Source organism: Aethina tumida, chromosome 1, assembly GCF_024364675.1.
Source record: "Aethina tumida isolate Nest 87 chromosome 1, icAetTumi1.1, whole genome shotgun sequence".
Lineage (NCBI taxonomy): Eukaryota > Metazoa > Arthropoda > Insecta > Coleoptera > Nitidulidae > Aethina > Aethina tumida.
Genome location: NC_065435.1, coordinates 36,667,031 through 36,694,516, shown reverse-complemented (window position 1 = coordinate 36,694,516; position 27,486 = coordinate 36,667,031). Strand labels below are relative to the sequence as shown.

The following is a 27,486-nucleotide window of genomic DNA, read 5'->3' as shown; positions in this document are numbered from 1 at the left end:
TTGATTTCAAAACTGATCTTGAACAATTATTTGGTAACTTCTTACAATTTCGTCATTGAAAAGATAAAAACAACAAAAGAAATAAGTATTTACACTTCGTTAGCTGTTTGTTTCACTTTTTAGCCTTCAATGCAGACACAAATCTAATATTTTTGTTTATATTCAAAAAGTTATTATAATTTTGTCCAGATTGATGTTTTCAATGAACTCAGAAGTCTTGATTTATCTAGTAATAGAGGTCCTTATGATATTCCTTCTACAGTATTGAATGAATTGTAGATTCTCATTAACAAAGCCTCTAACAATGAAATTTAAAATGTTTTTAAAATCTACTTTATTTCCTAACGTACGTAAAAAATCGTTTGTTATACCTACCTTAAAGGATAGAGATAGTTTACTTGTTGTTTTCCAAAATTGTCCAAAAAAATCATTTCCAAAATAATTATGCCTTAGTTCCAAAACTTCCAATTATGCCTTAGTTCCAAAACCTTCGGAGCGATTTTTAATTAGGGATGTCTCAATATGATTATACGGCGTTGTAGTGCGTTGATTCAGTCAACCAAAGGGGCGGTATATATAACACGATATTTTACACTAAAAACTCTCTGTACTCTGTAATATTGTATAACTTTGGTTAACTTTTGATATATATACAAATCGGGATTCTTTTTTACAGTTTCAAAGACATTTTAGTGTTTTGTTAATATATCATATGTCCTAACTTTATTTGAGTGAACTTTAAATATGATATGATATGGTAATATTTTGATCCAGCAAAATTAAAGCCCACGGGAAATTTTCATGTGGCTTGATTTCCGAGAATTTCATAATTAATTAACACTATATGAAATCAGAGCTCTAAAAGAGATATATTTCGTTATTAATGTAATTGTTACAATATTCCGCCTTGATTAACTGCAATAAATTATGTATCTAAGGGAATCCAAATTTAAAAAACAATAGAACACTTGTAACCTAGCATCTGTTATTTACATCTGTTCCCAAAACTTAATTTAAAATATTAACAATTTCAACATTCAAGAGATGCTGCGAAACTTTAGAACAGTAGGTGTCTCACCATTCAAAAAATCAACAACTACATACACGCCATTAATTTATTTCAGATGTAATTCATGAGGAATAACACATAATTTCTAATGAAAGTCAAATTTGATGATTAACATCAGTGAATCAAATTTAAATGGAAAATGTGTGTGGTTTAAATTAATGATTAAGACTTGAATAATACTATATGGAATAAATAATGAAATTATTTATTAACAATTTCTTAAAACGAGAGAATAAGTTTTTGAGAACTCTGGTTCTGTACGTGTGTTTTGACAACTAACTGTCAACTGATGTTGGAGTTATTTCATTTTGCTTGTTGGCCGATCTTATAATGGCCTTACCAAGTATACAAAGTTGTTATTCTAAATTGTCGAGATATTCTGAACACAGGATCCTATAATAATAATCGAGGAGCTATTTTCCTGTCACAGTTAACTGTGTGGCATTCTGCTGATTTAATTTACAATGCGAAAAAATATCTTATTCTTGAAAATAAAGCTTACGCTATAACAGAGTCAAGAATTGAGACGCAATTTACTTAGAAAATCATTTATTTAGAATACCAATCAGACGTGTAGTAGATGTTAAGATTCTGCATATAGCATATAGGTAAACCAAGTAAATTGTGTGTCACCTCTTGAATGTTTATCTTTCTTTTCAGTTATGTTTTACCTTATTGCACGGTAAAGTAGATTTTTTAGAAAAATACTACTTAATATGATCCCAGGTTCCTATAATCGCGATTATAAGATTAGCAACTAAGCAGAATGAAAATACCCCAACATGCCCAAGTTGTCTAATTTGTCAGCAAATTGTCAAAACGTGTGTAGTGGTTACGAGCTCTCAAGAAAACGCGGAGACACTTAAAATATATATGCACTAAAGTAGATGAAAATTTCATCAAAATTACAAATGATAGAGTTATTAATTATAAATTTCATTTCAACAAAGATTGCAAATTTTTACACAGAAAATTGTGATTTGATTTTGTTTATAAATTGTGTTGTCATTATTTGAACTTGTCATCTAGACATGAGGAATCTAAATAAATTTTGACATAAAATTAGCAAAATTAGAAAGATTGGTATCTTAGTGTTGTTTGAGGGTGATAATCCAACCAAACGTGAAAGAGAGAAATTCAGTACCCAGTTGAAATTTGCCGCTCACTAATTCTTGCTTAAAGAATCAACTACGTGAATTATTTTTTGATTTAAAAAGGTGACATATTTAAACAGTTACAATAATAGGAACCTACTGTCCGAAGGTACCGATTACGAGTCACTGAAATCAAATCAGTTGTAGATGTCTCGACGACATTTATTTTCCATCAAAGGAATACTGTCTGTGAATCTGACAGATAATTAACATGTGAATAGAAATTGTTTTCATTAACTTTATACTTAAATGCAGAAATATATTTTGCTACTAAGAGACGTGGGGGATGAAATTGAAAACAAGTAACTTGCCTGATGTATATACACGTAAATAAAATTTTAATTAATTAGTTATTACAAAATTAACGAACATTTTGGAGTGAGTGTTGTATTGAGTGACATTTTGCAATCTTTCATATTTCAGTAGCAACGAAGGAAGATTACGTCACCTTATGATGTATATCAGCCTGTCCAATTATAGGCAAGAGTTATGGTTAATTCAATTAAACCTAATTCGAAATATGTGGTTTGGAAACACGTTGTCCTCTTTCAAATAAATTTGATTTGATCTTATATTGTATTAATATTACATCAAATTGTGGTTCAGTTATATTTTTTGTTATAATTCTATTTGTTTGAATCCACAGTGTCAACAAATTGACAGATCAAAGAAATGTCGAGATGAGTTATAATAACTTTAATGGTAGAACTGTTCCGAATCAATTTCATCCTTATTTTTCAACTTACACTAAATGACTATAAATGTGGTTCCCAAATATTTAAATATAATATAACTTTCCAAATAAATCCACTTTGTTTAAGTTTTGTGGTTAATTTAATTAATTTTAACCTCCAATTAGTTAGTGGAAAGAAGTACTTAAATGATATATGCGACATAATTTTAGGAAACGCATTTACTGATTACAGTACAGATTAAACTTTAAGGAAGAATAACTTCGTCACTATTCTAAAATTATAATTAGAATAAACAAGCTTAATTCTCATATGTACTATGAGTTATAACGTAGGCCGTACTATCGAAACATGGAACTCGAGATGGCGATGTGTGGGACAAGAATTGAACTTCTATCCAAAGAAAATTTCGACACGAGGCGGATTCAGGTAGAGGCGTTACTTACCAAAATCGATACCTGGGATTTCGTTAATGGTGAAGTATCAAAGTAAGTTATATGTCAGGGTGACACAAAAAGTGAATCAGTGCTTAAAACGTGGATGTAAATAAGATAAAAAGGTAAATGCGGACATAATCCTATGCATAAGCCCATCGGACCTCAAGAGTATCAAAAGATGCGAGATTCCCAAAGATTGAAATTGGAGTCAATCCATGCTTCAAATGGACCGGCACTATTGGAACAATTATTTTATATATTTTATATATAATATTTATTTAAGTATAAATAAAATTGGATAACGATAAATTACCCACGTGGTGTGACATATGTCAACGAGGTAAACAAGCAAGGATACCCTTTACTGAGAGAGAAGTAAGAAGTAAGCAGTTACTGAATATTGTTCATTCAGACATCTGCGGACCAATGCGAGTCAGAACCAGTGGTGGATCAAGATATCTTCTAACATTTAGGTGTATTTTCTCATGTCAAAAGGAGAATTTCCTGAAAAATTTAAGGAGTACTAAAGAACTGTCGAAAAACAAACTGGTAATGAAATTAAGAGAAAATTAGCTGAGAAATCAAGATCAAAGAATGCTAAGTGTTTTTTGGAATAGAAATTAACCAAAGCAAGAAAGGAGTAACACTTAAACAAAAAAAATATATTTTAGAGAAATTCAGAATGATAGATTACAATCCAGTTAAAACATCCTATGACTGCCACTCAAAAGTTAACAGAGATTTAAAAATGTTTAAAGTCCCCACACGATACTGAGAATTAATTGGTAGTCTAATGTTGTCTAATGCAGCCGATCAAAACTGGGGCTTTACAATAATTAGCTGTGTCTTTCTGACAATCGAACCTGGATTTGAGGCGCTTTTTCAGTTTCTTATTTCACCGTTTTTGTCTCTTAATAGGAACTTATTCTGAAATGGAACTGGCGAAGTGCCGTGTGGTCCCAATAGGACTCTGAAGCACTCGAACTTCTTGCAGGCACGCTTGCTGTTTCCGCATTTCATGACCGCTAATTCAGTTATTAAATTGTTTATAGTACGAAAACCAAAACTTAATTCAGTTGTTTCTTGAATTGGTAACCAAGGTTACCAACCAAGTAAACAATTTTTTTTATTTGTCTGAATTTAGTAACTAACTAATTTCAGACAAAAGATGGACAGATTTCAGTAGTTGCTACCCAAACTTGGATAAATGACGATCGTTACCGCTGCCATTGGTAACGACAGAAAAGACTTTTATTGTTAGCAACTTTTGTCAATTGTTCAAAGTGTGGTTAGCAACCAGGGAATATTGTTGATAGTAACAATTTTGGTGTGAGTTGTTTGTCATTCTTCTGTTTGAATTTAGTTATAATAGTTACCAAATTCGAAAGAGAAGGGTTGTTAATTTGGCTGGTAACATCGGTTACTAAATCAATAAACTATGTGTAGTGTCCGGAAAAGAGACAAGCTAAGTGAAAAACTCAATAAAACCCAAAAGTCTGCCGACGTTTCCAGAGGTACCCAATTTCCTTAGTGTTCAAATTTATGTATATTGAATTGTATTAAAGCATTGCATATTCTTCAGACAACAAAAGTATGTTTTACTTTTGATTAATAAACATATCGCCTTCATTGCTGTTGGAACCTGAATATGTACAAAATGTAATTTGATTTCAAAACTGAACTTGAACAATTATTTGGTAACTTACAATTTCGTCGTTGAAAAGACGAAAACTACAAAAGAAATATGTATTTACTCTTTACACGTGAGCTGTTCGTTTCATTTTTTAGCTTTCAATGCAAACACAAATTTAAACAATATCGTTTTGTCATGAAAATATTTTTGTTTATATTCAAAAAATAATAATAATTTTTTCCAGATTGATGTTTTTAATGAACTCAGAAGGCAGATTTATCTAGTAATAGAGGTCCTTATGATATTCCTTCTACAGTATTGAATGAATTGTGGATTATAATTAACAAAGCCTCTAACCATGAAATTTAACTTGTTTTTAAAATGTGCTTTATTTCCTAATGCACAGAAAAATTCATTTATTATACCTACCTTAAAGAATGGAGATAGTTTACTTGTAACAAATTTAGGCCTGTATGAAAAATGTTTTGTATTCCATAATTGTCCAAAAAAATTCATTTCCAAAATAATTATGCCATAGTTCCAAAATATTATAAATGAGAGTCAACACGGATTTTGCAAATGAAAATCTTCTGCGACCAACCTTCTTATTTATAACAATTCGACAGTTGTTGCTCTTGATAATCATTTACAGGTTGATGTTGCTTATACAGACTTTTAAAAGGCATTTGATAGAATCTGCCATGATTTATTGCTTGCTTAACTAACCGGGCTGGAGTTGTCAAGTAAGTTTTCCACTGTAGATAATCATAACGATTGTAATATAAAGTGATTAGTTTTTTTAAAAAAATAAATCAACACTATTTTCGAAAGTTACACTTTAGTTAAAAGGTTTTAATGTAATATGTTTGAAATTTAGAAATGTGTAATAGATTAGGCGGTAGTTTATCTAGAAAAGTTGGTTTGGGTAAAACTAAAATGAATTTGCGTAAATGTAAAAGAAAAGCTGGTGAATATTCTGGTGCTGAAAGAGTTCAAACACAGAGGTTCAAGAATACAGATATTATTAAAAAGCACTGATTGCAGAACAATTTTTAAATGGGATGGACAGTAATTTAGCATATAAATTCCAGCTTAAAGTATGCGTTATTGTTGAAGAAGAAATTATGAGTAGAAATATTTAATCTTTCCATTTCTCTGTTAACATCATCTATTACTGACTAGTAATTAATAAGTCAACTTAGTTGTCACGCCCTTCCAAATTCTGTCAATGTCAAAACTTTTCGGGTTATTCATCAAATTCTCTAATACCCTCAAAAATTATTTCTTTTTACAAATTGCAAATTTAAATAAAGCATCCTAAGAACTCCATTTACAATTCAACGCATATGGAGAGTTACTACCAAGATTTTAACACATTTTTAAAGCAAGTATGGAACATATAAGTAAAACAAGTAATCGTGTCTCACTTCTTGAATGTCTATAATAGTGTAAGCGTTCCTTTTAATTATGTTGCCCTTGTTGGACTATAAAGTAGATATTTAGAAAATTACTGGTTAATAGGATCCCAGGCTCTGCGATGCTTTGTCGTATAAAATAACCTCTTTTTATAATCAGTATCGCGATTATAAGATCAGCAATTAACCAGAACGAAAATATTCCAACATTAGTTGACTAAGTTGTCAGAGAGTTGTCAAAACGTGCGTACTCGTTAGGAACACTCAAGAAAACGTGGAGACACTAAAAATATATATGTAACAAACCAACAAAAAATGCTATTACTTATAAATTTCTACTGTAAAAAGATTGCAAGTCTATACGCAGAAAATTGTAGAATAGAAATCAATATTTCATGATTTGGTTTAAAAGTTGTGTTGACATTATTTGAACTTGTCATCCAAACATGAGGAATCTAAATAATTTTCTTCATAAAATTAGCAAATATGGAAACATTGGTATCTTAGTGTTGTGGGAGAGTGATAACCCAACCAAAAGTGAAAGAGAAAAATTGTCGCTCACTAATTCAAGTTGAAAGAATCAACCACGATAATTTACTGTTGATTTAAAAAAGTGAAATATTTAAACAATTACAATAATGGCAACTTTTTGTTTGAAGGTTTCGATTACGAGTCCTGAAAAATCACGGAAATCACGAACGTTCAAATTTCAGTAGCAACGAAAGAATTTTGTTTATCAAATAAAAGAAAATAACATTTATGTTGCTAAGATTACGTTTCCTTGTGACATATGCCAGACGTTACAATATAAACAAAACATCCAATGTCCAATTAAACCATATTCGAAATATGTAATTTAAAAAAAGTTGCCTTCTTTCAAGTAAATTTGATTTCAGTAAGAAGAAATGCTAGTTGTGCCTATGTTGATGATGGCCTGTTATTCTCAATTGATGAATCAGAACTAAATTAATTTAAAAAAAAAACTGAAAAACACATATTGGAATTAAAATAATGGAAACCCCAAGTAATTTTTTGGGAATGCAAATAGAAAGTTTTAGTATTTATGTGGAACAAATTTTAAACAGATTTGAAAAGACTAATGCTAGTCCTAATACTATTCCAGTCGACCCTCACATAACACAGCCTGTTCCGTCAAGTTTTACTTGGCGACCACCGCAAATAATCTGACTTAGAGACAATAAATCTGTTGCCAGTTTAGGAACACATAATACTTTTGGAAAAAGCACCTTTTTGTTTTGACCTTCATCGTCATAATGGTCCAACCTATACTTTGTTGTCTGCGACTCTGATTTTATGTATGACAGAGTCATATTTTCAAGCATGTTCTTACGTCTTGTCATGTGTGACGATGCACCGGAAGCCACTTGCCATGGGTCATTTTGGCTGGATGTTGCCTCAAACACAACAGCATATGATGAACTACTTGCTTTTTGTTGAACATTCTTGGTCCTGGATTTGCATTTGAGGACTTTTATGACCTTACTTGTTATAAGTGTAGCACCTTGAATCCTTACTTGGTTGTTGGTTGTTTTCTTGATGACTGACAATACTGTTGAGTCACTTTCAGGTTGTTTAACATCTTGTGATAGTTTTGATTTCACAGAAACTGAAGTTATCTTCATGCCGGAGCTTTCAATCATTGGTTGATAGGATTCTAGTACACATTATTATGCTCACATATTTCTCTACGTTTTAACATGCAGTAAGTGAAGTATTACAGAGATCATGCAGCAGCCCATCACAGCGTGTCAACCAAGAGTTATCCCATACTTATTTTGCAGTACTACTCTCTTGTATGTGCACGTAATTTATTGAGTCAACTAGTAAATTTATCTTAGTTTTTGCCTTTGAGTCTCGTTTTGTGTCCACAATGACACATGTGGGGGGTTTTATGCAGTCCACAACTTCTCTTACTGTAGATGTGTATATTTACAGCAAATCGCTAGGTTACGTAATTATCTCGGCCGGTTAACTTTTCAATTAATGCCAATTGATTGTTTGCTGACAATTTAAGAACCCTTATTCCAGATGTTACGAGAAATCACCTTTCAAATGTCGTATTGACGTTTTAGGTTAACTTTATTACTTTTCTCAGTAAATAAGCCTTTCTGGGCTTAAAAGAATTTATTATTTCTCAAGAAAAATTTATATTTAAGAATTTAGTGTTAAAATTACAACACTTAACTGTCCACATGCGCACAATTCAAATTACAATTTTAACAGTTTATGTGTAGTTTTAGTGCACTCCTACCAGCTCATCGCATCAGTTACAATTGGCTTCCCAAGAGGAGATGAAACATTATTTGTTTTAAGTAGTGTCAAAATTTTTCATTCTTTATAAGAGTGTAAGCTACATTGAGCTGTAAACTAATTAGGGTTAACAAGACAGCATTAAGTTAACTAAGGAAAGCATATTATTATATTTAGTTCGCTGGGTCAGCATCAGTAATATTTATACGATCCACATTCCGCACATTTTGGCAGATTGAAATAACCTCTTTCCGTAATTCGCCAAAGAGCATTATGGGATCGGATACCGAACAAAACAAAATTACACAAAGATCAGTAGTTGTCAAGATTGTCAATGAGTTGTCAAAGAATACGAACCGTATTCCATATCAGTCTTCAGAATTTTGCCAAACTAATTTAAGTGTTTCTTTTCTATGAAACCTTTTTTCTAAATGTTAGTGTATTGTATCTTTTTGCTTTAATTCAATTCAATATACATAAATTTGAACACTGAACAATTTCTAACATTATCTAAATCATCTAAATCTTATCAATATTAAAATTTGCCCTAATGTATATTATTTATTTCCTTGAAAAATATTACTTTTTACCAGTGTGTGTTTATATTCGGATTCAAACTCAGATAAATTTTTATTTATTTATAGATTTTATTATGATTAACCAGGAGTGACAATAAAGTATGTATCTAAGGACATTTATATAAAATTTAAAAAACAAAAGAAAACTTACTGCATTGTCCCGGATATGAATCGGGACGGTCTCAGTCGGGGATCGTCGTATCGGCACGACTTGGGCGCCGTGTCTGAAGGACAAAACTGGTGGGGTGCATCGTATATATATATATATATATATATATATATATATATATATATATATATATATATATATATATCAGTTACTAAATCAATAAACTATGTGTAGTTTGAGGAGAAAAGACAAGCCAAGTGAAAATCTCAATAAAACCCAAAAGTCTTTCTGCGCTTCAAGAGGCCTTAAGATTAAAATATCGGAACTAGAGGGTGAACTACAACGAATGAAAGTATGTAATGCAGTAAGCTGTCTGCTAAACTGCAGACACCTTCGGTAAATCCTGGAAATACTCCTACTTCTAACACCAATCCTTTCTCCCAACTAGCCACCCCACACCTCCAAAACGCAAGTTTTCCACGAAGTGGGTCACGCCTATAAAGGTGATGTCGAAATCGTCCGATGATGACGCACCCCTGTGCTCACCGAAAGGACATGAAAGTACTGGAAGTCTTTATATCCATTAAGGTCAAAAGCCAAAAGTGAATAATTGGAACAGTTTACCAGCATCTGGTTCTGATTTTTATTCCAATCATTGTGCATCAGTGGACATATTTTTAGTAACTGGAGATTGAAACCTGCCCCGAGTGAATTGGACTAATGATGAGTATAGTGTTTTCATGAGTTCTGAGGTTTACTCATTAAACTATCACTTATCATTAGTTGATTGGGATTTACTTTTTAGCAATATGGATGTTAATGATTGTGAGCACAAATCTTATGATATTTTTTAAAATATGTTCCAACTTGATCTACCTGTAAAAATATTTAAGAACTATGTTTCTTAAGTTGTTCTATAAAGGGCTTATGACATTAACAATTCGTTATTCCTTTGCAGATATTTGAATTTCGTTGTCATAAACAAATTTAAATATTTTTCATAAAATCAAGTAGCACAAAAAGATTTCTTTATTTGGTTACCACCAAACTTTAATCAGTTCATATCGAAACATACCTCTCTTATACATAATTTGTTTTCAGAATAAATTCAATAAATTAAGATTGAAATCTGAAAGTACTATGTAAAAGGCAAATGGTGGAAAGATTCTAGTGGTCCAAGAATTGGATTTAATTGTACGTATAATTTTCATCTGTATTCAAGATTTTTATAATTAATTATATATTTTATGCTAAAACACACACAATTAAATTATTTAATTTAAATAGAAAACAAATAAACTATTTCGACGATTCGTTGGACATCAGGAATTAGTTACACATTGACAGACTGATTACTATCATATAAATGAAAATGAAATGAGCTATGACAAAGCCACACGATATCGGGAAATATGAAAAAAAAATCCAAGAAATCAAAAAAAGTACAAGAAAAAATCCCAATAAAGAAGAAAACAGCATTACCAAAAGTTCTACCAAAAAGGCTGAGGACTGGAATGTTCCCTTTGGAGTTCCACATATCTGTCTGTGTATAAAGCAGGTACTTTCATTTTGAGAATTAAGCATGTTTATAATAATTATAATTTTATAATTGTGGCGAAGAAATTTTTCCTATTGTAATCTGTACTTTATGACGGTAAATGCGTTTCCTAAATAATTATGTTTATATCATAAATAATTATGTTGTATATAGCTGTAAATCTTTCTACTGAATAATTGGAGGTTGAAAAAATCGACAATGTGTCGAAACCATTTTATAACACCAAACTAAATTGTTGACTTAAGTTAAACTAAGTAATTTTATTTGTAAAGTTAAGTTATATTTAATTATTTGTGAATCTCATTTATAGTCTTCCAGTGTAGGTTGAAATATAAGGATGAGATTGATTCGAAACAGTTCTACCATCAACAATATTATAACAAATCGAAAAATCATCACGATATTCCTTTGCTCTGTCAATTTGCTGACACTGTGGATTAAAACGAATAGAATTATAAGAAAAGATATACATTGGTGAAATACAATATAAGAATCAAATCAAGTTTTGCTTGGGAGAAGACAACTTTTTTTCTAAATTAAATACTTCTGACATATGTCATAAGGAAACGTAATCTTAGCAACAGAAATGTTTTTTTTTGACAAACAATTGGTTGCCATTGAAACTTGAAATAAATGTCGACGAGAGATCTGCAACTGATTTGATTTCAGTGACTTTCAGGACACGTAATCTAAACCTTCAGACAGTAAGTTGCTATTTTTGTAACTGTTTAAATATTTCACCTTTTTAAATCAACAGTAAATTCACGTAGGTGATTCTCTCAGCTTGAATAACTGAGCGACATATTTCAACACTGAAATTTTCTTTTTCAACATTGGTTATCACCCTCAAATGATATACTAATCTTTCCATATTTGATAATTTTATATCGCAAATTATTTAGATTCCTCATGTCTGGATGACAAATTCAAATAATATCAACACAACTTATAAACCAAATCATAAAATAGTAATTTCTATTTTACAATTTTCTGCGTAAATATTGATTTGCAATCTTTGTTCGGTTGAAACTTATAATTAATGGCTTTATCATTTGCAGGTCTGCTAAAATTTTCATCTACTTTGGTGCATATATATTTTTGGTGTCTCCATATTTTCTTGACAGTATGCGTGTTTTGACAACACACTGACAACATCGAGAACTAAAGATGGAGTATTTTCGTTCTGCTTATTCGCGATACTGATCATAGAATGAAGGTATTTTATACTACCAAACATCGCGGACCCTTGTATCCTATTAAGCAGTATTCTTCTAAAATATCTATAATAATAATAATAATAATAATATCATAATTGAAATGAAAGTTTATGCTCCTATAGACATTCAAGAAGTGAGACACAATTTACTTGCTTTACCTATATGCTCCATACTTGCTTTAAAAATATGTTAAAATCGTGGTAGTAACTCTCCATATGCGTTGGGATGTAGATGGAGTTCTTAGGATGATTTATTTAAATTTGCCATCTGTAAAAAGAAATAATTTTTGAGGGTATTGCAAAAATTATCTTCAAAAATTGATTGAATAAATCATATTGTGGAAGAGACTGAAAAACACAGTGACCAAAGGTTTCTTTGAAAGAAGGAAAATAACGGAGCGATTTTTAATTAAGGATGACTCAATTTGATTATACGGCGTTGTGTGCATTGATTCAGTCAACCAAAGGGGCGGTATATATAACACGATATTGTACACTAAATACTCTCTGTACTATGTAATATTGTATAACTTTGATTAACTTTTGATATATATACAAATCGGAATTCTTTTTTACAGTTTCTAAGACATCTTGGTGTTTTGATAATATATCATATGCCTAACTTTACTTAAATGAATTTTAATATGATTGGTAATATTTTGATTCAGCAAAATTAAAGCCCGCGGGAATTTTTCATGTGACTTGATTTTCGAGAATTTCATGACTAATTAACACTATTTGAAATCAGAGCTCTAAAATAGATATATTTTGTTATTAGTGTAACTGTTCCAATATGATTGATTAACTGCAATAAATTATGTACCTAAGGGAATTCAAATTTAAAAAACAATACAACACTTATTGTAAATTAGTAACTGTTATTTACAATTATTCCTACAACTTAATTTGAAATATTAACAATATCAACATTCAAGAGATGCAGTGAAACTTGAGAACACTAGGTATCTCATCATTCAAAAACTCAACAACTACATACACGCCATCAATTTATTTCAGATGTAATTCATAACACATAATTTCTTAAAAGAGTCAAATTTGATGATTAACATCAATGGATTGATTTTAAATGGAAAATGTGTAGGGTTTAACATAATGGTTAAGGCTTGACTAATACCATATGGAATAAATAATGAAATTATTTACTAACAATTTCTTAAAACAGGAGAATAAGTTTTTGAGAGACTCTGAAGCCGATGTCTGCAGGAGACATTCCTAAAACCGGACATGGGATTCTTTATCCCAGGATACTCTATCCTCCGGGCTGATCGTTTTTCTGGAGCAGGTGGAGGGGTTGGCATTCTGATCCGGAACTCCATCAGGCACCAGAGAGGATCGATACGTCCCTCTTTCTGGGCGAGTCGATTGGAGTCGAACTCGCCCTAGAAAGTGGTCCGCTTAGGATTGTCTCGGCTTATGTTCGACCGACTGAGAGAGTTTCCTGACTCAATCTCCCGTCCCCATTGCTGGGGACTTCAACAGTAAGCACACAGCGTGGGGTTGTGTAAAATCTAACACCAACGGCGGTTTCCTGCTGCGGGCGTCACTGGACTACCGGTTCTCGGTGGAAACCACCGAGACGCCAAACCACTTCCCTGATAGTCCCTCATGCCGACCTGATATCCTTTCCATGTTCCTCTGCAAAAACATCACAGAGGTGCCGGAGGTCATTAACCACCAGGTGTTGTCTTCGGACCACAACCCGATCTCCCTTGCACTTAACGAGAATTGTTGCCAGTGGGAGCCTCGTAAGAGGAAAACCAACTGGTTGCAATTCCGTTATTTAATGGAAACCACCGATTTGCGGTGCAGGATTTTGAACTCTGAAAGGGATATAGACGGTGAAGTGGATAGGCTGTCAAATGACATCCTGACAGCCTTAGAACGGTCGACGCATGCTTACCCTAACATCTGCAAGCAGCATAGTCTTCCTGGCGAGGTTGTCACCCTCATCAGGAAGAAAAACCGTAGCAGGAAACTTTGGCAGCGTACTCGAGACCCCTTCATCAAGGCACGGTACAACGCCCTGAGCCGTGAGGTCCGGGCCTGCCTGCTTGAACTCCGGAGCTCCTCGTTCCAGGAGTTCATAGCAGAGGCCGAACTCCATCCTCGTCGGACCTGGAAAGTCATAAGGTCTATCTGAGGGAGGCGTATGCGCTATCCGCACCTTGTTCATGATGGCATCAAAGTCGTCCTGGACAAGGATAAAGCGGAGGTGTTTGCAGACTCCCTTGAGCGGCAATGCTCTCCAAACGCCAGTCTTCCTGGGTTTGTTGTAGAGCACAACTCCATCAGCCGTCAGGTGGACTCTATGACTTTCCCAAAACCTGATAGTGACATTCTTCCTACTTCTCCCAGCGAAGTCAGAGGTATCCTTAAAGCCCTCAATAACCGGAAAAGTCCCGGCCCAGACACCATCCCCAACGTGGCCCTTAAGAAGCTTGCTACCATTCAGGTGGTAATGCTTACTAACATTATAAATGCGATGCTCCGTCTCCACTACTTCCCGTCGGCATGGAAGGTGGCGACGGTAGTGTCCATTTTAAAACCCAACAAACCTGCCCACCTTGCTAGCAGTTATCGTCCCATTAGCCTCCTTTCTTCGCTAAGCAAGGTGGCGGAGCAGGTTATTCGGACTCGGCTTGAGGAATTTATGGCTGACCAGCACATCCTGCCGAACGCTCAGTTTGGATTTCGTCGAGGCCATGGTACCGGTCATCAGATTTTGCGAGTGACCGAGGACATGGCTGGAAGGCGTAACAAGGGGCAGCATGGTACCATGTTGCTCCTTGATGTCAAGCAGGCATTTGACAGGGTTTGGCACGCTGGTCTAATACACAAACTGGCTTCGTTAAATTTTCCTTCTTATCTGATCGGCACTATCCGATCTTTCCTTTCCAACCGCTCCTTTCGTTCCAGGGTTGGAAGCGAGTTCTCTTCTTCGAGAACTATTACCGCTGGTGTCCCGCAAGGCTCCAAACTATCACCTACTCTCTTCAATCTCTATTGTAGCGACATACCATCTTGTCCTAGAGTTACTATAGCAATGTATGCCGATGACGTTGCCTTAATTAGCTCCCATAGATGTATAGTTTATGCGGAGATCCATATTAGGAACTTCCTGCCTAAACTGCTCTGTTGGTTCTCTCGATGGAGATTGGAGATCAATCGTTCTAAATCCGAAGCTATCTTCTTCTCAAATCGACGAAGGTTGCCACCTAAATTCCTTATCAATGATCATCAAGTTGAGTGGAGTCCCAGCGCCAAGTACCTGGGTGTCATACTTGACAAGAAACTCAGTTTCTCTCGCCAGGTCGCTTTGGTAAAGTGGAAAGCTCTAGTAGCCTTTGTTGCTTTGAAATCTTTCTTCCTTTCTAAACGTCTTTCCTCTTTAGTTAAGCTGCGTGTTTTTAACGCGACAGTCCACTCTCTTTTCACTTATGCTTTTCCTATATGGGGCACCGCCGCCCCTTGGCTCATTAGGTCCCTGCAAGGGACCTACATGTGGCTAGTGAGGTCGGCCCTTGGTGTCCCATACTATATTCGTAACAGACAAGTCTGTTTCGAATACAACATTTCCTCTCTTTTGGAGCTGCGGCGCAAACATGCCCTCAATCTCCGGAGATCTATCTTTCAACACTCTAATCCGGAGATTGCATGCTTGCATGACATCCAACCCTGTGAATCTAACAGATGCAAGAGACCTTATCTCTTGGCTGTCTAGACCTCTGCGTCTCTTTGGGACATCTTTTCTTTAGTATGTGGCGGTTAGCTGCAAACCTCTTTAATTTTTTCCTTCTCTCTATTTTCCTAAACCTATATGGTTATACTCTTAGGCCATGATCTTCGGATCGATGCCCGGAGAGGGGTTTTTAGTCGGTTAGTCCGACACTGCCTTCGACATCCAACAGAATGCGTCTTGTATATTTTCCCCTATTTGACCCAATAAAAAAAAAGAGAACTCTGGACCTGTACGTTTGTTTTGACAACTGACTGACAACTGATATTTCAGTTATTTCATTTTGCTTGTTGGTCGATTTTCTATTGGCGATACCAAATATAGAAAGATGATATTCTAAATTGTCGAGATATTCTGAACACAGGATTCTATAATAATAATGGAGGAGCTATCCTCCTGTGACAGTTAACAGAGAAACATTCTTTTGATACAATTTAATTTACAATGCGAAAAAACATCTTATAATTGAAAATAAAGCTTACGCTATAACAGAGTCAAGAATTGAGACACAATTTTCTTAGAAAAGCATTTATTTGGAATACCGATCAGACATGTGTTAGATGATGATATTCTTCCAGGTAAATAGAAAGGAAGAATGTATGAATATTGAATGTGTTTCTTTTGTTTGATAAACAAACTGCCTTCGTTGCTAATGAACCCAGATTATGTACAAAACTATTCTTTGGTAAATTTACCTTCTAAACTTGTTCATTTAGTTATTGCGAAGAGCACAAAAAACTTGAGCAACTTTTATTTATCTTCTAAAGGGTTCTTATCCCATCAAATAACATTCGCAAAGTTCAATTTATATTGTGCATCACAATCTTCAAGTTTTGATTCACCACCACGATTTGAACTTTATTTTAAAGCAAGTATGGAGCATGTAGGTAAAGTAAATTGTGTTTCACCTCTTGAATGTTTATAAAGATTTTTTAGAAAAATACTACTTAATAGGATCCCAGGTTCCTATAATAGCGATTATAAATCAGCAACTATGGCCAAGTTGTCCAATTTGTCTGCTCTCATGAAAACGTGGAGACACTTAAAATATATATGCACAAACGTAGATGAAAATTTCAACAAAATTACAAATGATACAGCTATTAATTATAAATTTCATCTGAACAAAGATTGCAAATCAGAAAATTGTAAAGTGGAAATCACTTTTTCATGATTTTGTAAACAAAATGTGTTGACATTATTTGAAGTTGTCATCTAGAGATGAGGAATCTAAAATTAAATTTTGACATAAAATTAGCAAATTTGGAAAGATTGGTATCTTAGTGTTATTTGAGGGTAATAATCCAACCAAACGTGATAGAAAAAATTCAGTACCTAGCTGAAATTTGCCGCTCACTAATTCTTGCTTAAAGAATCAACTACGTGAATTAACTTTTGATTTAAAAAGGTGAAATAATTAAACATTTACAATAATAGCAACCTACTCTCTGAAGGTTTCGATTACGAGTCACTGAAATCAAATCAGTTGCAGATCTCTCGTCGACATTTATTTTGAATCAAAGAAATACTGTCTGTGATTCTGTAGATAATTAACATGTGAATAGAAATTGCTTTTGTTAACATTGTTAACTTTATACTTAAATGCCGATATATACTTTGTTGCTAAGAGAGGTGAGGGATGTCGTCTTTCAAGTAAATTTGATTTGATCTTGCATTGTATTAATATTACATCAAGTTGTGGTTCAGTTATATTTTTTGGTATAATTCTATTCGTTTGAATCCACAGTGTCAACAAATTGACAGAGCAAAGAAATATCGAGATGAGATGAGTTATACTAAATGGTAAAACTGTTCCGAATCAAATTCATCCTTATATTTCAACCTACACTAAATGACCATAAATGTGATTCCCAAATATTTATATATAATATAACTTTACAAATAAAACTACTTTGTATACCTTTAAGTTATGTGATTAATTTAATATAAGTTTGGTTGTTAACAAATGGTTTCGACCCATTGTCGATTTTTTTAACCTTCAACTATTCAGTGGAGGTACTTAAAAGTTATATGCAACATATTTTTTTAGGAAACACATTTAGTGATTACAGTACAGATTAAAATTTAAGGAAAAATTACTTCGGCACTAATCTAAAATTATAATTGCTATAAACAAGCTTCATTCTCAGATGATAGATGAGTTGAAACCTAGATCCACACTATGGAAACATTTCCATAAAATGAAAGTACTTGCTATATACAGAGATAGAAATGTGGAACTCAAACGGGAACATTCCAGTCCTCAGCCTTTTTGGTAGAACTTTTGAATACGGTTTCTTGGTAATGATGTTTTCTTCTTTATTGTGATTTTTTCTTGTACTTTTTTCGGATTTCTTGGATTTTTTTGATATTCCATAGCCTCAGAGAAAATATTTGCCGATGTCGTCAGGTTGTGTCGTGGCTCATTTCATCTTCATTTATATGATGGTAATCAGCCTTTCCATGTGAACGTAACTCCTCGTGCCCAACGAATTGTCGAAATACTTTAAAAAAGATATATAAAATTAATATTAAATTTTAATTTCATTATATATACCAATTTTATTTGTTTTTCATTTAATTTAAATAATTTAATTGTGTGTTTTAACATAAAATATGTCATTAATTATAAAAATGTTGAATACAGATGAAAATTATACTTACATTTAAATCCAATTCTTGGGCCACTAGAATCTCTACACCATTTGCCTTTTGCATCGTACTTTAAGATTTCAATCTTAATTTATTCTGAAAACAAATTAATTAGGTATTAATGTGTTGTTTTAAGGAGCGTCATATACATGAAAGTACTTATTCTTTGTTTAGTTGGGAATTCCTGGAAGTAAATTAATGAATTTAGACAAAAATATTCCCTAAAAATAACAGTTTGATACGATCTGTTTCATTTCTAGCATTACTATACACAAGTATTTCTTCCGATTATCATTTCCAATGAGGCAGGGACTCATTAATAAAAGCGAGAATATTTATCTAATAATTTTGAATTGAAGCGTAGGAGCAACTTCAGAGAGATGTGGTTCGTATGAAACAAAAGTTTGAACTGATTAAAGTTTGGTGGTAAACAAGTAAAGAAAACTTTTTGGTCTACCTGATTTTATGAACAAAATTGAAATTAGTTTATGACAACGAAATTCAAATGTCTACAAATGAATAACGAATTAATAAATAAAACATTGAAATTTGTTTATGGGAACGGAATTCAAATGTCTACAAATGAATAACGAATAGTTAATGTTATAAGCTCTTTAGAGAACAACTTAGGAAACTTAGTTTTTAATTTTTTTACATGTAGATAAAGTAGGAACATATTGTATAAAATTTAATAAGACACAATCAACCAATGATAATTGATAGTTTAAAGTGTAAACCTCAGTACTCATGCAAACACTATACTTACTCATCATTGGTCCAATTCACTCGAGGCAAGTTATGTTAGAATATCTAGACATCGTGTATAACGGTTGTGATGACAACGGAGAATAAAAACAACAGAAGAGCATAGTTATAGAAACAGAGTTAAGTTGTAAGAGCAGAGTTAGTTGTATACAGCCCACCAATGTTGTAAAATAGTCAATAAGCGTTTTACTGAGTACCTTGCATTATCATTCCACGTCGCCTTGTAAGCAGGCATATTCTAACTATTAACTTTTGTATTTTGACCTTAATGGAAACAAATACTTCCAGTGCTTCCGTGTCCTTTCGGTGAGCACAGGGGTGCGTCGTCAGGATTTCGAGAACACCTCCATAGGCGTATCCCACTTTGTGGAAGACTTCTGCGTTTTGGAGGTGTGGGGTGGCTGGTCGGGAGGAAGGATTGGTGTTAGGGTTAGAAGTAGGAGTACTTCCAGGATTTACCGATGGTATCTGTAGCTTAGCAGACAGCTAATGCATTACTTATTTTCATTCGTTGTAATTCACCCTCTAGTTCCGAGATTTTAATCTTAACGTCTAGTTTTCAGGTACCTCATGGCTTATCTTTTTCGCGGACTCTACACATGGTTTATTGGTTTAGTAACCGAGGTTACCAGCCAAATTAACAACTCTTCTCTTTTGTCTGAATATGGCAACTCTTATAACTAAATTCAAACAGAAGGACGAACGTTATCTCTAACTCCATTTGGGGGTCTGATGTCGGTGTGGCGCTTTGCCGAATTTTGCTGTTGTTACTTACTTTAGATAGTTAACTCTTTCGGAACTTCGAACGGAGTCGTGCTCAGGGTTTACCGCGCGGTTGACCTTTCTTTCTGCCAATAGAACATGGATTTGAACCGCATTTTCCTTTTCTTCATTCCCGGTTTTTGTCTCTTAGTATGAACTTCTTGTGGAACGGAACTGGCGATGTGCCGTCCGGTTCCAATAGGATTCGGAACCACTCGACCTTTTGCAGGCACACTTGCTGTTTTCGCATTTCATTATCGCTAATTCGGTTATTAAACTGTTTATAGTACGAAAACAAAATTTTAATTCAGTTGTTTCTTGGATTGGTAACCAAGGTTACCAGACAAGTAAACAAATTTTTTCATTTGTCTGAATTTGGTAACTAACTAAATTCAGACAAAAGAGGGACACTAAATAAAAACAAAAATATCACTACAAACACTTTTGAAAACTGAGGTGTGAGTGTGATGAGAATAATAGTCGATGTTACAAGAAAACTAATCGTTTATTATATTATTACAAAGTGTGCACTCGGCTAGAAACGTCAAAGACTAAAAACTAAGAACTAAAAACCCTTCGTAGCATGACGCTTGCGTTAGGGCATCTATACAGAGGGGTTCCAAGTATCAATGTGCAATTTCATTCCTTAACAAACACTTTTCCGTAGTTGCTACTCAAATTTGGATAAATGACGATTGTTACCGCTGCCATTGGTAACGACAGAAAGGTCTCTTATTGTTAGCGACTTTTGTCAATTGTTCAAAGTGCACCAGGAAATATTGTTGATAGTAACAATTTTTGTTTGAGTTATTCGTCCTTCCTCTGCCTGTATTTAGTTATAATAGTTACCATAATCGAAAGAGAAGAGTTGTTAAAGCTAATCCCAAATCTTTATCCCAACCAGCCACCCCCACTCCTGCAAAGTCTTCCAGCTCCAAAACGCAGGAACTCGGTCACCCCCAAGGAGGTGATGTCGAAATTGTCTAACTACGATGCACCAGTTATGGTTCAGTATTCAAATTTATGAATATTGAATTGTATTAAAGTATTTTAGACCAAGTACACTAAGAATTAGAAGAGACTTCTCATAGAGAAGAAAATTTTAAATTGGTTTGGGAAAAAACAGCGCTAATGATTAGCCGTCTCAGATCTCAGTTTCGGTTAATATTTTTTGACAGCTCATTGACAATCTTGGCAACTGATCTTTGTGTAATTTCGTTTCGTTTGGTGTCCAATAATATACTGCTCTAAAGGCGAATTACTGAGAGGGGTTATTTCAATTTGCCAAAATATGCGGAAAGTAGGAAGGTCCTAATTATGTGATGTGAATTTATAAGTTTAACAAAATTGAAAAAAAGCAGCTAAAAAAGATGTTTAAGTTTTATTATTATCTTATCAAAGAAAATATATAAAATTTTGATATTTGTTAGGAATAGCAATGTCTAATTACCAATTCACACACTTTTGTCGATGCATATTCTTCAGACAACAAAAGTATGTTTTACTTTTGATTAATAAACATTTCGCCTTCATTGCTGTTGAAACCTGAATATGTACAAAATATCATTTGATTTCAAAACTGATCTTGAACAATTATTTGGTAACTTCTTAAAATTTCGTCATTGAAAGACAAAAACAACAAAAGAAATAATTATTTACACTTCGTTAGCTGTTTGTTTCACTTTTTAGCCTTCAATGCAGACACAAATCTAATATTTTTGTTTATATTCGAAACGTAATTATAATTTTGTCCAGATTGATGTTTTCAATGAACTCAGAAGTCTTGATTTATCTAGTAATATAGGTCCTTATGATATTCCTTCTACAATATTGAACGAATTGTGGATTCTCATTAACAAAGCCTCTAACAATGAAATTTAATATGATTTTAAAATCTACTTTATTTCCTAACGTACGTAAAAATCATTTGTTATGCCTACCTTAAAGGATGGAGATAGTTTACTTGTTGTTTACCAAGATTGTCCAAAAAAATCATTTCCAAAATAATTATGCCATAGTTCCAAAATATTATAAATGAGAGTCAACATGAATTTTGCAAATGTAAATCTTCTGCGACCAACCTTCTTATTTATAACCTCTCGACAGTTGGTGCTCTTGATAATCATTTACAGGTTGATGCTGTTTATACAGGCATTTAAAAGCATTTCATAGAATCTGCCATGGTTTATTGTTTGCTAAATTAAATGGGCTGGATTTGACAAGTAATTTTTCCACTGTAAATAATCATAACGATTGTAATGTAAAGTGATTAGTTTTTATAAAAAAATTAATCAACACCATATTCGCAAGTTATACTTTAGATAAAAGATTTTAATATAATGTGTTTGAAATTTAAAAATGAGTAATAGACTGGGCGGTAGTTTTTCTAGAAAAGTTGGTTCGGCTCAAGCTAAAATGACTTTGGGTAAATGTAAAAGAAAAGCTGGAGCATATCTTGATGCGTTTGCCCACACATTAAAGTAGCTTTTTACACAAATACTGCTGTAGGATCCCAGGTTCTGCGATGTTTTGTCGTATAAAATAACCTCTTTCCATAATCGGTATCGCGATTATAAGTACAGCAATTAAGCAGAACGAAATACTCTCACATTAGCTGTCAAAATTCCCAGAGTTGTCAAAACGTGCGAACTCCTTAGGAACTCGTTAGGAATATTTAAACAATTACAATAATGGCAACTTGATGTGGAGATGTCGATTAATGTTCCTGAAAGTCACGGAAATCAAATTAGTTGCAGATCTATCGTCGACATACAAAAACTGTCTGTGATTCTGATAGATAATTAACATGTGAAAAGAAATTGTTTTTGTTAACTTTGTTAACTTTATATTTCCATTAGAATAGATTGCTGCTAAGAGAAGTTCCAACTATTATAATTTAGTTTGAATATGTGATACGGACGACGTGAGGGATGATATTGAAAACAGGATAACTAGATGTATATACACATAAATAAAATTTTAATTAATTAGTAATTACAAAACTAAACGAACATTTGGGAGTGGGTGTTGGACTGAGTGACATTTCACGAACTTTCAAGTTTCAATAGCAACGAAGGAATTTTGTGTATCAAATAAAAGAAAATAATATTTATGTTGCTAAGATTACGATTCCTTGTGACATATGCCAGACGTTAAAATATAAACAAAACATCCAACGTGCAATTGAACCTTATTCGAAATATGTAATTTAGAAAAAAGTTGTCTTCTTTCAAGTAAATTTGTTTTGTTTCTTCCATTTCTTCTTTTATTGATGATCCTTGGTCCTGGATTTGCATTTGAGGACTTTTATGACCTTACTTATTACAAGTGTAGCACCCTTACTTACTTTGTATCTTGTGGTTGGTATTGTTGACTGAGAATACTGTTGAGTCACTTTCAGGTTGTTTAACATCTTGTGATAGTTTTGATTTCACAGAAATTGAAGTTATCTTCATGCCGGAGCTTTCAATAGCAATAATCATAGGTTGATAGGAGGACTCGGGTAGACCGGAGAGTAGCAATGTTACTAGTCATTCATCGTCAACTGCGAAACCGATGTTTCTGAGCTTGTGAGCAGTACACATAATTTTGCTCACATATTTCTCTACGTTTTGACATACAGTAAGTGAAGTATTATAGAGATCACGCAGCAGCCCATCACAGCGTGTCAACAAAGAGTCATCAAATACTTATGAAAACGTATCCCATACTTCTTTTGCAGTACTACTCTCTTGCATGTGCACGTAATTTATTTAGACAACTAGTAAATTTATCTTAGTTTTTGCCTTTGTGTCTCGTTTTGTGTCCACAATGACACATGTGGTGGGGTCTATGCAGTTCCACAACTCCTCTTGCTGTAGGTATGTTTTTAGAGCAAATCGCCACGTTACGTAATTATCTCGGCCGGTTAACTTTTCAATTAATGCCAATTGATTGTTTGCTGACAATTTAAGAACCCTTATTCCAGATGTTACGAGAAAACACTTTTCAATTGTCGTATTGACGTTTTAGGTTAACTTCATTACTTTTCTCAGTAAGTAAGCCATTCTGGGCTTCCCTGGGCTTTTCTGGCTCCATAACCTGTTAATTTTTCTTAAAACAATTTATTATTTCAGGAGAAAAACTTATATTTAAGAATTTAGTGTTAAAATTACAACTTAACTGTCTACAGGCGCACAATTCAAATTACAATTTTAACAGTTTATGTGTAGTTTCAGTACACTCCTACAGGTCATCGCATCAGTCACAATTGGATTCCCAAGAGAAAATGAAACATTATTTGTTTTAAGTTGTGTTATAATTTTTCATTCTTTATAATAGCCTAAGCTACATTGCGCTGTAAATTGAGAAGAATGTTTCAGGTAAACTACTTTGGGTTAACAAGACAGCATTAAATTAACTGAGGAAAGCATATTATCGGAATTTGTAAGCTGGGTCATCTCCTTGATTAATATTTATATGATACCATTTTTCGCACATTTTGGCAGACTGAAATATCCTCTTTCTATAATTCGCCAAAGAGCATTATAGGATCGGACACCAAACAAAACAAAATTACACAGAGATCAGTTGTCAAGATTGTCAGTGAGTTGTCAAAAAATACGAGCCGAAACTGAGACTGAGACGTCTAGCCATTAGCGCTACCAAATAATTCCATTCAATTAGAAACATTAAATAATTACTTTAATAACAAGGAGTTTATTTTCTATGAGAAGGCTCTTCTAATTCTTAGGGCACTTGGTCTAAAATACTTTAATACAATTCAATATACATAAATTTCAACACTGAACCATAAATGGTGGGGTGCGTCGTAGTTACACAATTTTGACATCACCTCCTTGGGGGTGACCGAGTTCCAAGAAGTTTTCTGAGTTTTGGAGCTGGGAGACTTTGCAGGAGTAGGGGTGGCTAGTTGGGACAAAGATTTGGGATTAGCGTTAGGAGTAGGGGTACCATCAGAGTTTACCGATAGTATCCCTAGTTTAGACGACAAAGCTGTGTAAGCACTCTTTCACTCTCTGTATCTCACCTTCTAGTTCCAAAATTTTATTCCTAAGGAAATCGGGTACCTCTGGAAACGTCAGCAGACTTTTGGGGTTTATTGAGTTTTTCACTTAGCTTTTCTTTTTTCCGGACCCTACACATAGTTTATTGGTTTAGTAACCGAGGTTACAAGCCAAATTAACAACTCTTCTCTTTCGATTATGGTAACTATTATAACTAAATTCAGACAAAAGAAGGACGAACAACTCAAAAAAAAATTGTAATTTTCAACAATATTCCCTGGTTGCTACCCACACTTTGAACAATTGACAAAAGTCGCTAACAATAAGAAACTTTTCTGTTGTTATCAATGGCAGAGGTAACGATCGTCATTTAACCAAGTTTCGGTAGCAACTACGGAAAAGTGTTGGTAGTGATATTTTCGTTTTTATTTAGTGACCCTATTAAAGTTCCTATTAAAAGACAAGAGCCGAGAAATAAGAAAAGGAAAAGGAGGCCCAAATCCAGGTTCTATTGGCAGAAAGGAAAGCGGTACCACATCCAACGACACAGCTAGTTATTGTAAAGCCTCAGTTTTGATCGGTTACCTTAGAGTACATTAGAGTACCAATTAATTCTCTGTATCGTGTGGGGTCTTTGAATGGTTTTAAATCTCTGTTAAATTTTGAGTGGCAGTCATACAGTGTTTTAATTGGATTGCAATCTACCATTCTGAATTTCTCTGAAATATATTTTTTTTGTTTAAGTGTTACTCCTTTCTTGCTTTGGTTAATTTCTATTCTAAAGAAAAACCTAGCAATCTTTGATCTTCAATTTCTCAGCTAATTCTCTCTTAATTTCATTACCAGTTTGATTTTCGACAGTTCTTTTGTACTCCTTAAATTTTTCAAAAACTTCTCTCCTTGACTTAAGGAAAAAACCTGGCACCACCTATTATATTCGTCTATTAATGTAAGAAGATATCTTGATCCACCGCGAATCTGACTCGCATTGGTCCGCAGATATCTGAATGAACAATATTCAGTAACTGCTTACTTCTTCCTTCTCTATCAGTAAAGGGTTTCCTTGCTTGCTTACCTCGTTGACATTGTCACACCACATGGGTAATTTATCATTATCCAATTTATTACCGTGTACCAGTCGCTTTCTGTACAAATCCTGTACGCCTTTATAATGTAGGTACTCTGGTTGTCTATGCCACAGGACCATTTTGTTTGAATTTCTATGCATTATTCACTTGTAGACATTTGAATTTCGTTGTATATAAACATATTACAATATTTTTCATAAAATCAAGTAGCCCAAAAAGTTTTCTTTATTTGTTTACAACAAAACTCTAATCAGTTCAGACTTTTATTTCATAAGAAACACATCTTTCTGAAGTTGCTCCTACGCTTCACTTCAAAATTAATAGTTAAATATTCTCTCTTTATTAATGAGGTTCTTCCTCATTGAGAATTGTAATTAGCAGAAATACTTATGTACAGTAGTGCTAGAAATGAAAACGATCTTACCAAACTGTTATTTTTAGGGAATAGTTTTGGCTAAATTCATTATTTATATTTACAGGAATTCCCAACTAAACACAGAATAAGGCTCCATAAAATAAAACATTGATTTGTTTTCAGAATAAATTATGATTATTTTTTTATTGGAGCAAAGAGAGGGGACTAAAAACCCCTCTCCGGGCAATGATCCGAAGTTCATGACCTAAGAGTAGTTAACCATAAAGGTTTAGGAAAATAGAAGGGAAAACTAAAGAGGTACGTAACAATCGCTACATAGTAAAGAAAAGATGTTCAAAAGAGACGCAGAGGTCTAGACAGCCAAGAGACAAGGTCTCTTGTATCTGTCGGATTCACAGGGTTGGATATCATGCAAACATGCAATCTCCGGATTAGAGTGTTGAAAGATAGATCTCCGGAGGTTGAGGGCATGCTATTTTCTCTGAGGCTATGAAATATGAAAAAATATTCAAGAAATCCGAAAAAAGTCAATAAAAAGTCACAATAAAGGAGAAAACAGCAATACCAAGAAACCGTCTTCAAAAGTTCTATCAAAAAGGCTGAGGACAGGAATGTTCCCATTGGAGTTCCACATATCTGTCTGTGTATAAAGAAGGTACTTTCAATTTATGGAAAGTTTTCCATAGTATGTACGTTTCAACTCAAATAACATCTGAGAATTAAGCATGTTTATAGTAATTATAATATTAGAATTGTGCCGTAGTAGTTTTTACTTATATTTTAATCTGTAATTTATGACGGAAAATGTGATTCATAAATAATTATATTGTGTATATCTGTATATTTTTCCATTGAATAATTGGATGTTGAAAAAATCGGCAATGTGTCGAAACCATTTTATAACACCAAACTAATATTAAAATATCGACATAAGTTAAACAAAGTAGT

General features: G+C 33.5%; 1 protein-coding gene across 2 annotated transcripts in view; it reads right to left on the bottom strand.

Annotated features, from left to right (window-relative positions):
- Window positions 1-13,276: 13,276 nt before the first annotated feature.
- The window catches only part of LOC126264194 (uncharacterized), a 153,077-nt gene continuing 138,867 nt past the window's right edge, over window positions 13,277-27,486 (bottom strand). The window contains exons 2-3 of one of the 2 annotated variants that reach the window (XM_049961052.1): window positions 14,054-14,590; window positions 13,277-13,973 (exon numbers count right to left, since the gene is read on the bottom strand). In XM_049961052.1, coding sequence (XP_049817009.1) covers window positions 13,869-13,973; window positions 14,054-14,326 — 378 coding nt within the window. In that variant the 5' untranslated portion in view covers window positions 14,327-14,590 and the 3' untranslated portion in view covers window positions 13,277-13,868. Of the gene's footprint in view, window positions 13,974-14,053; window positions 15,118-27,486 lie in introns of those variants that run through there. The other variant, XM_049961051.1, reaches the window with a different exon arrangement.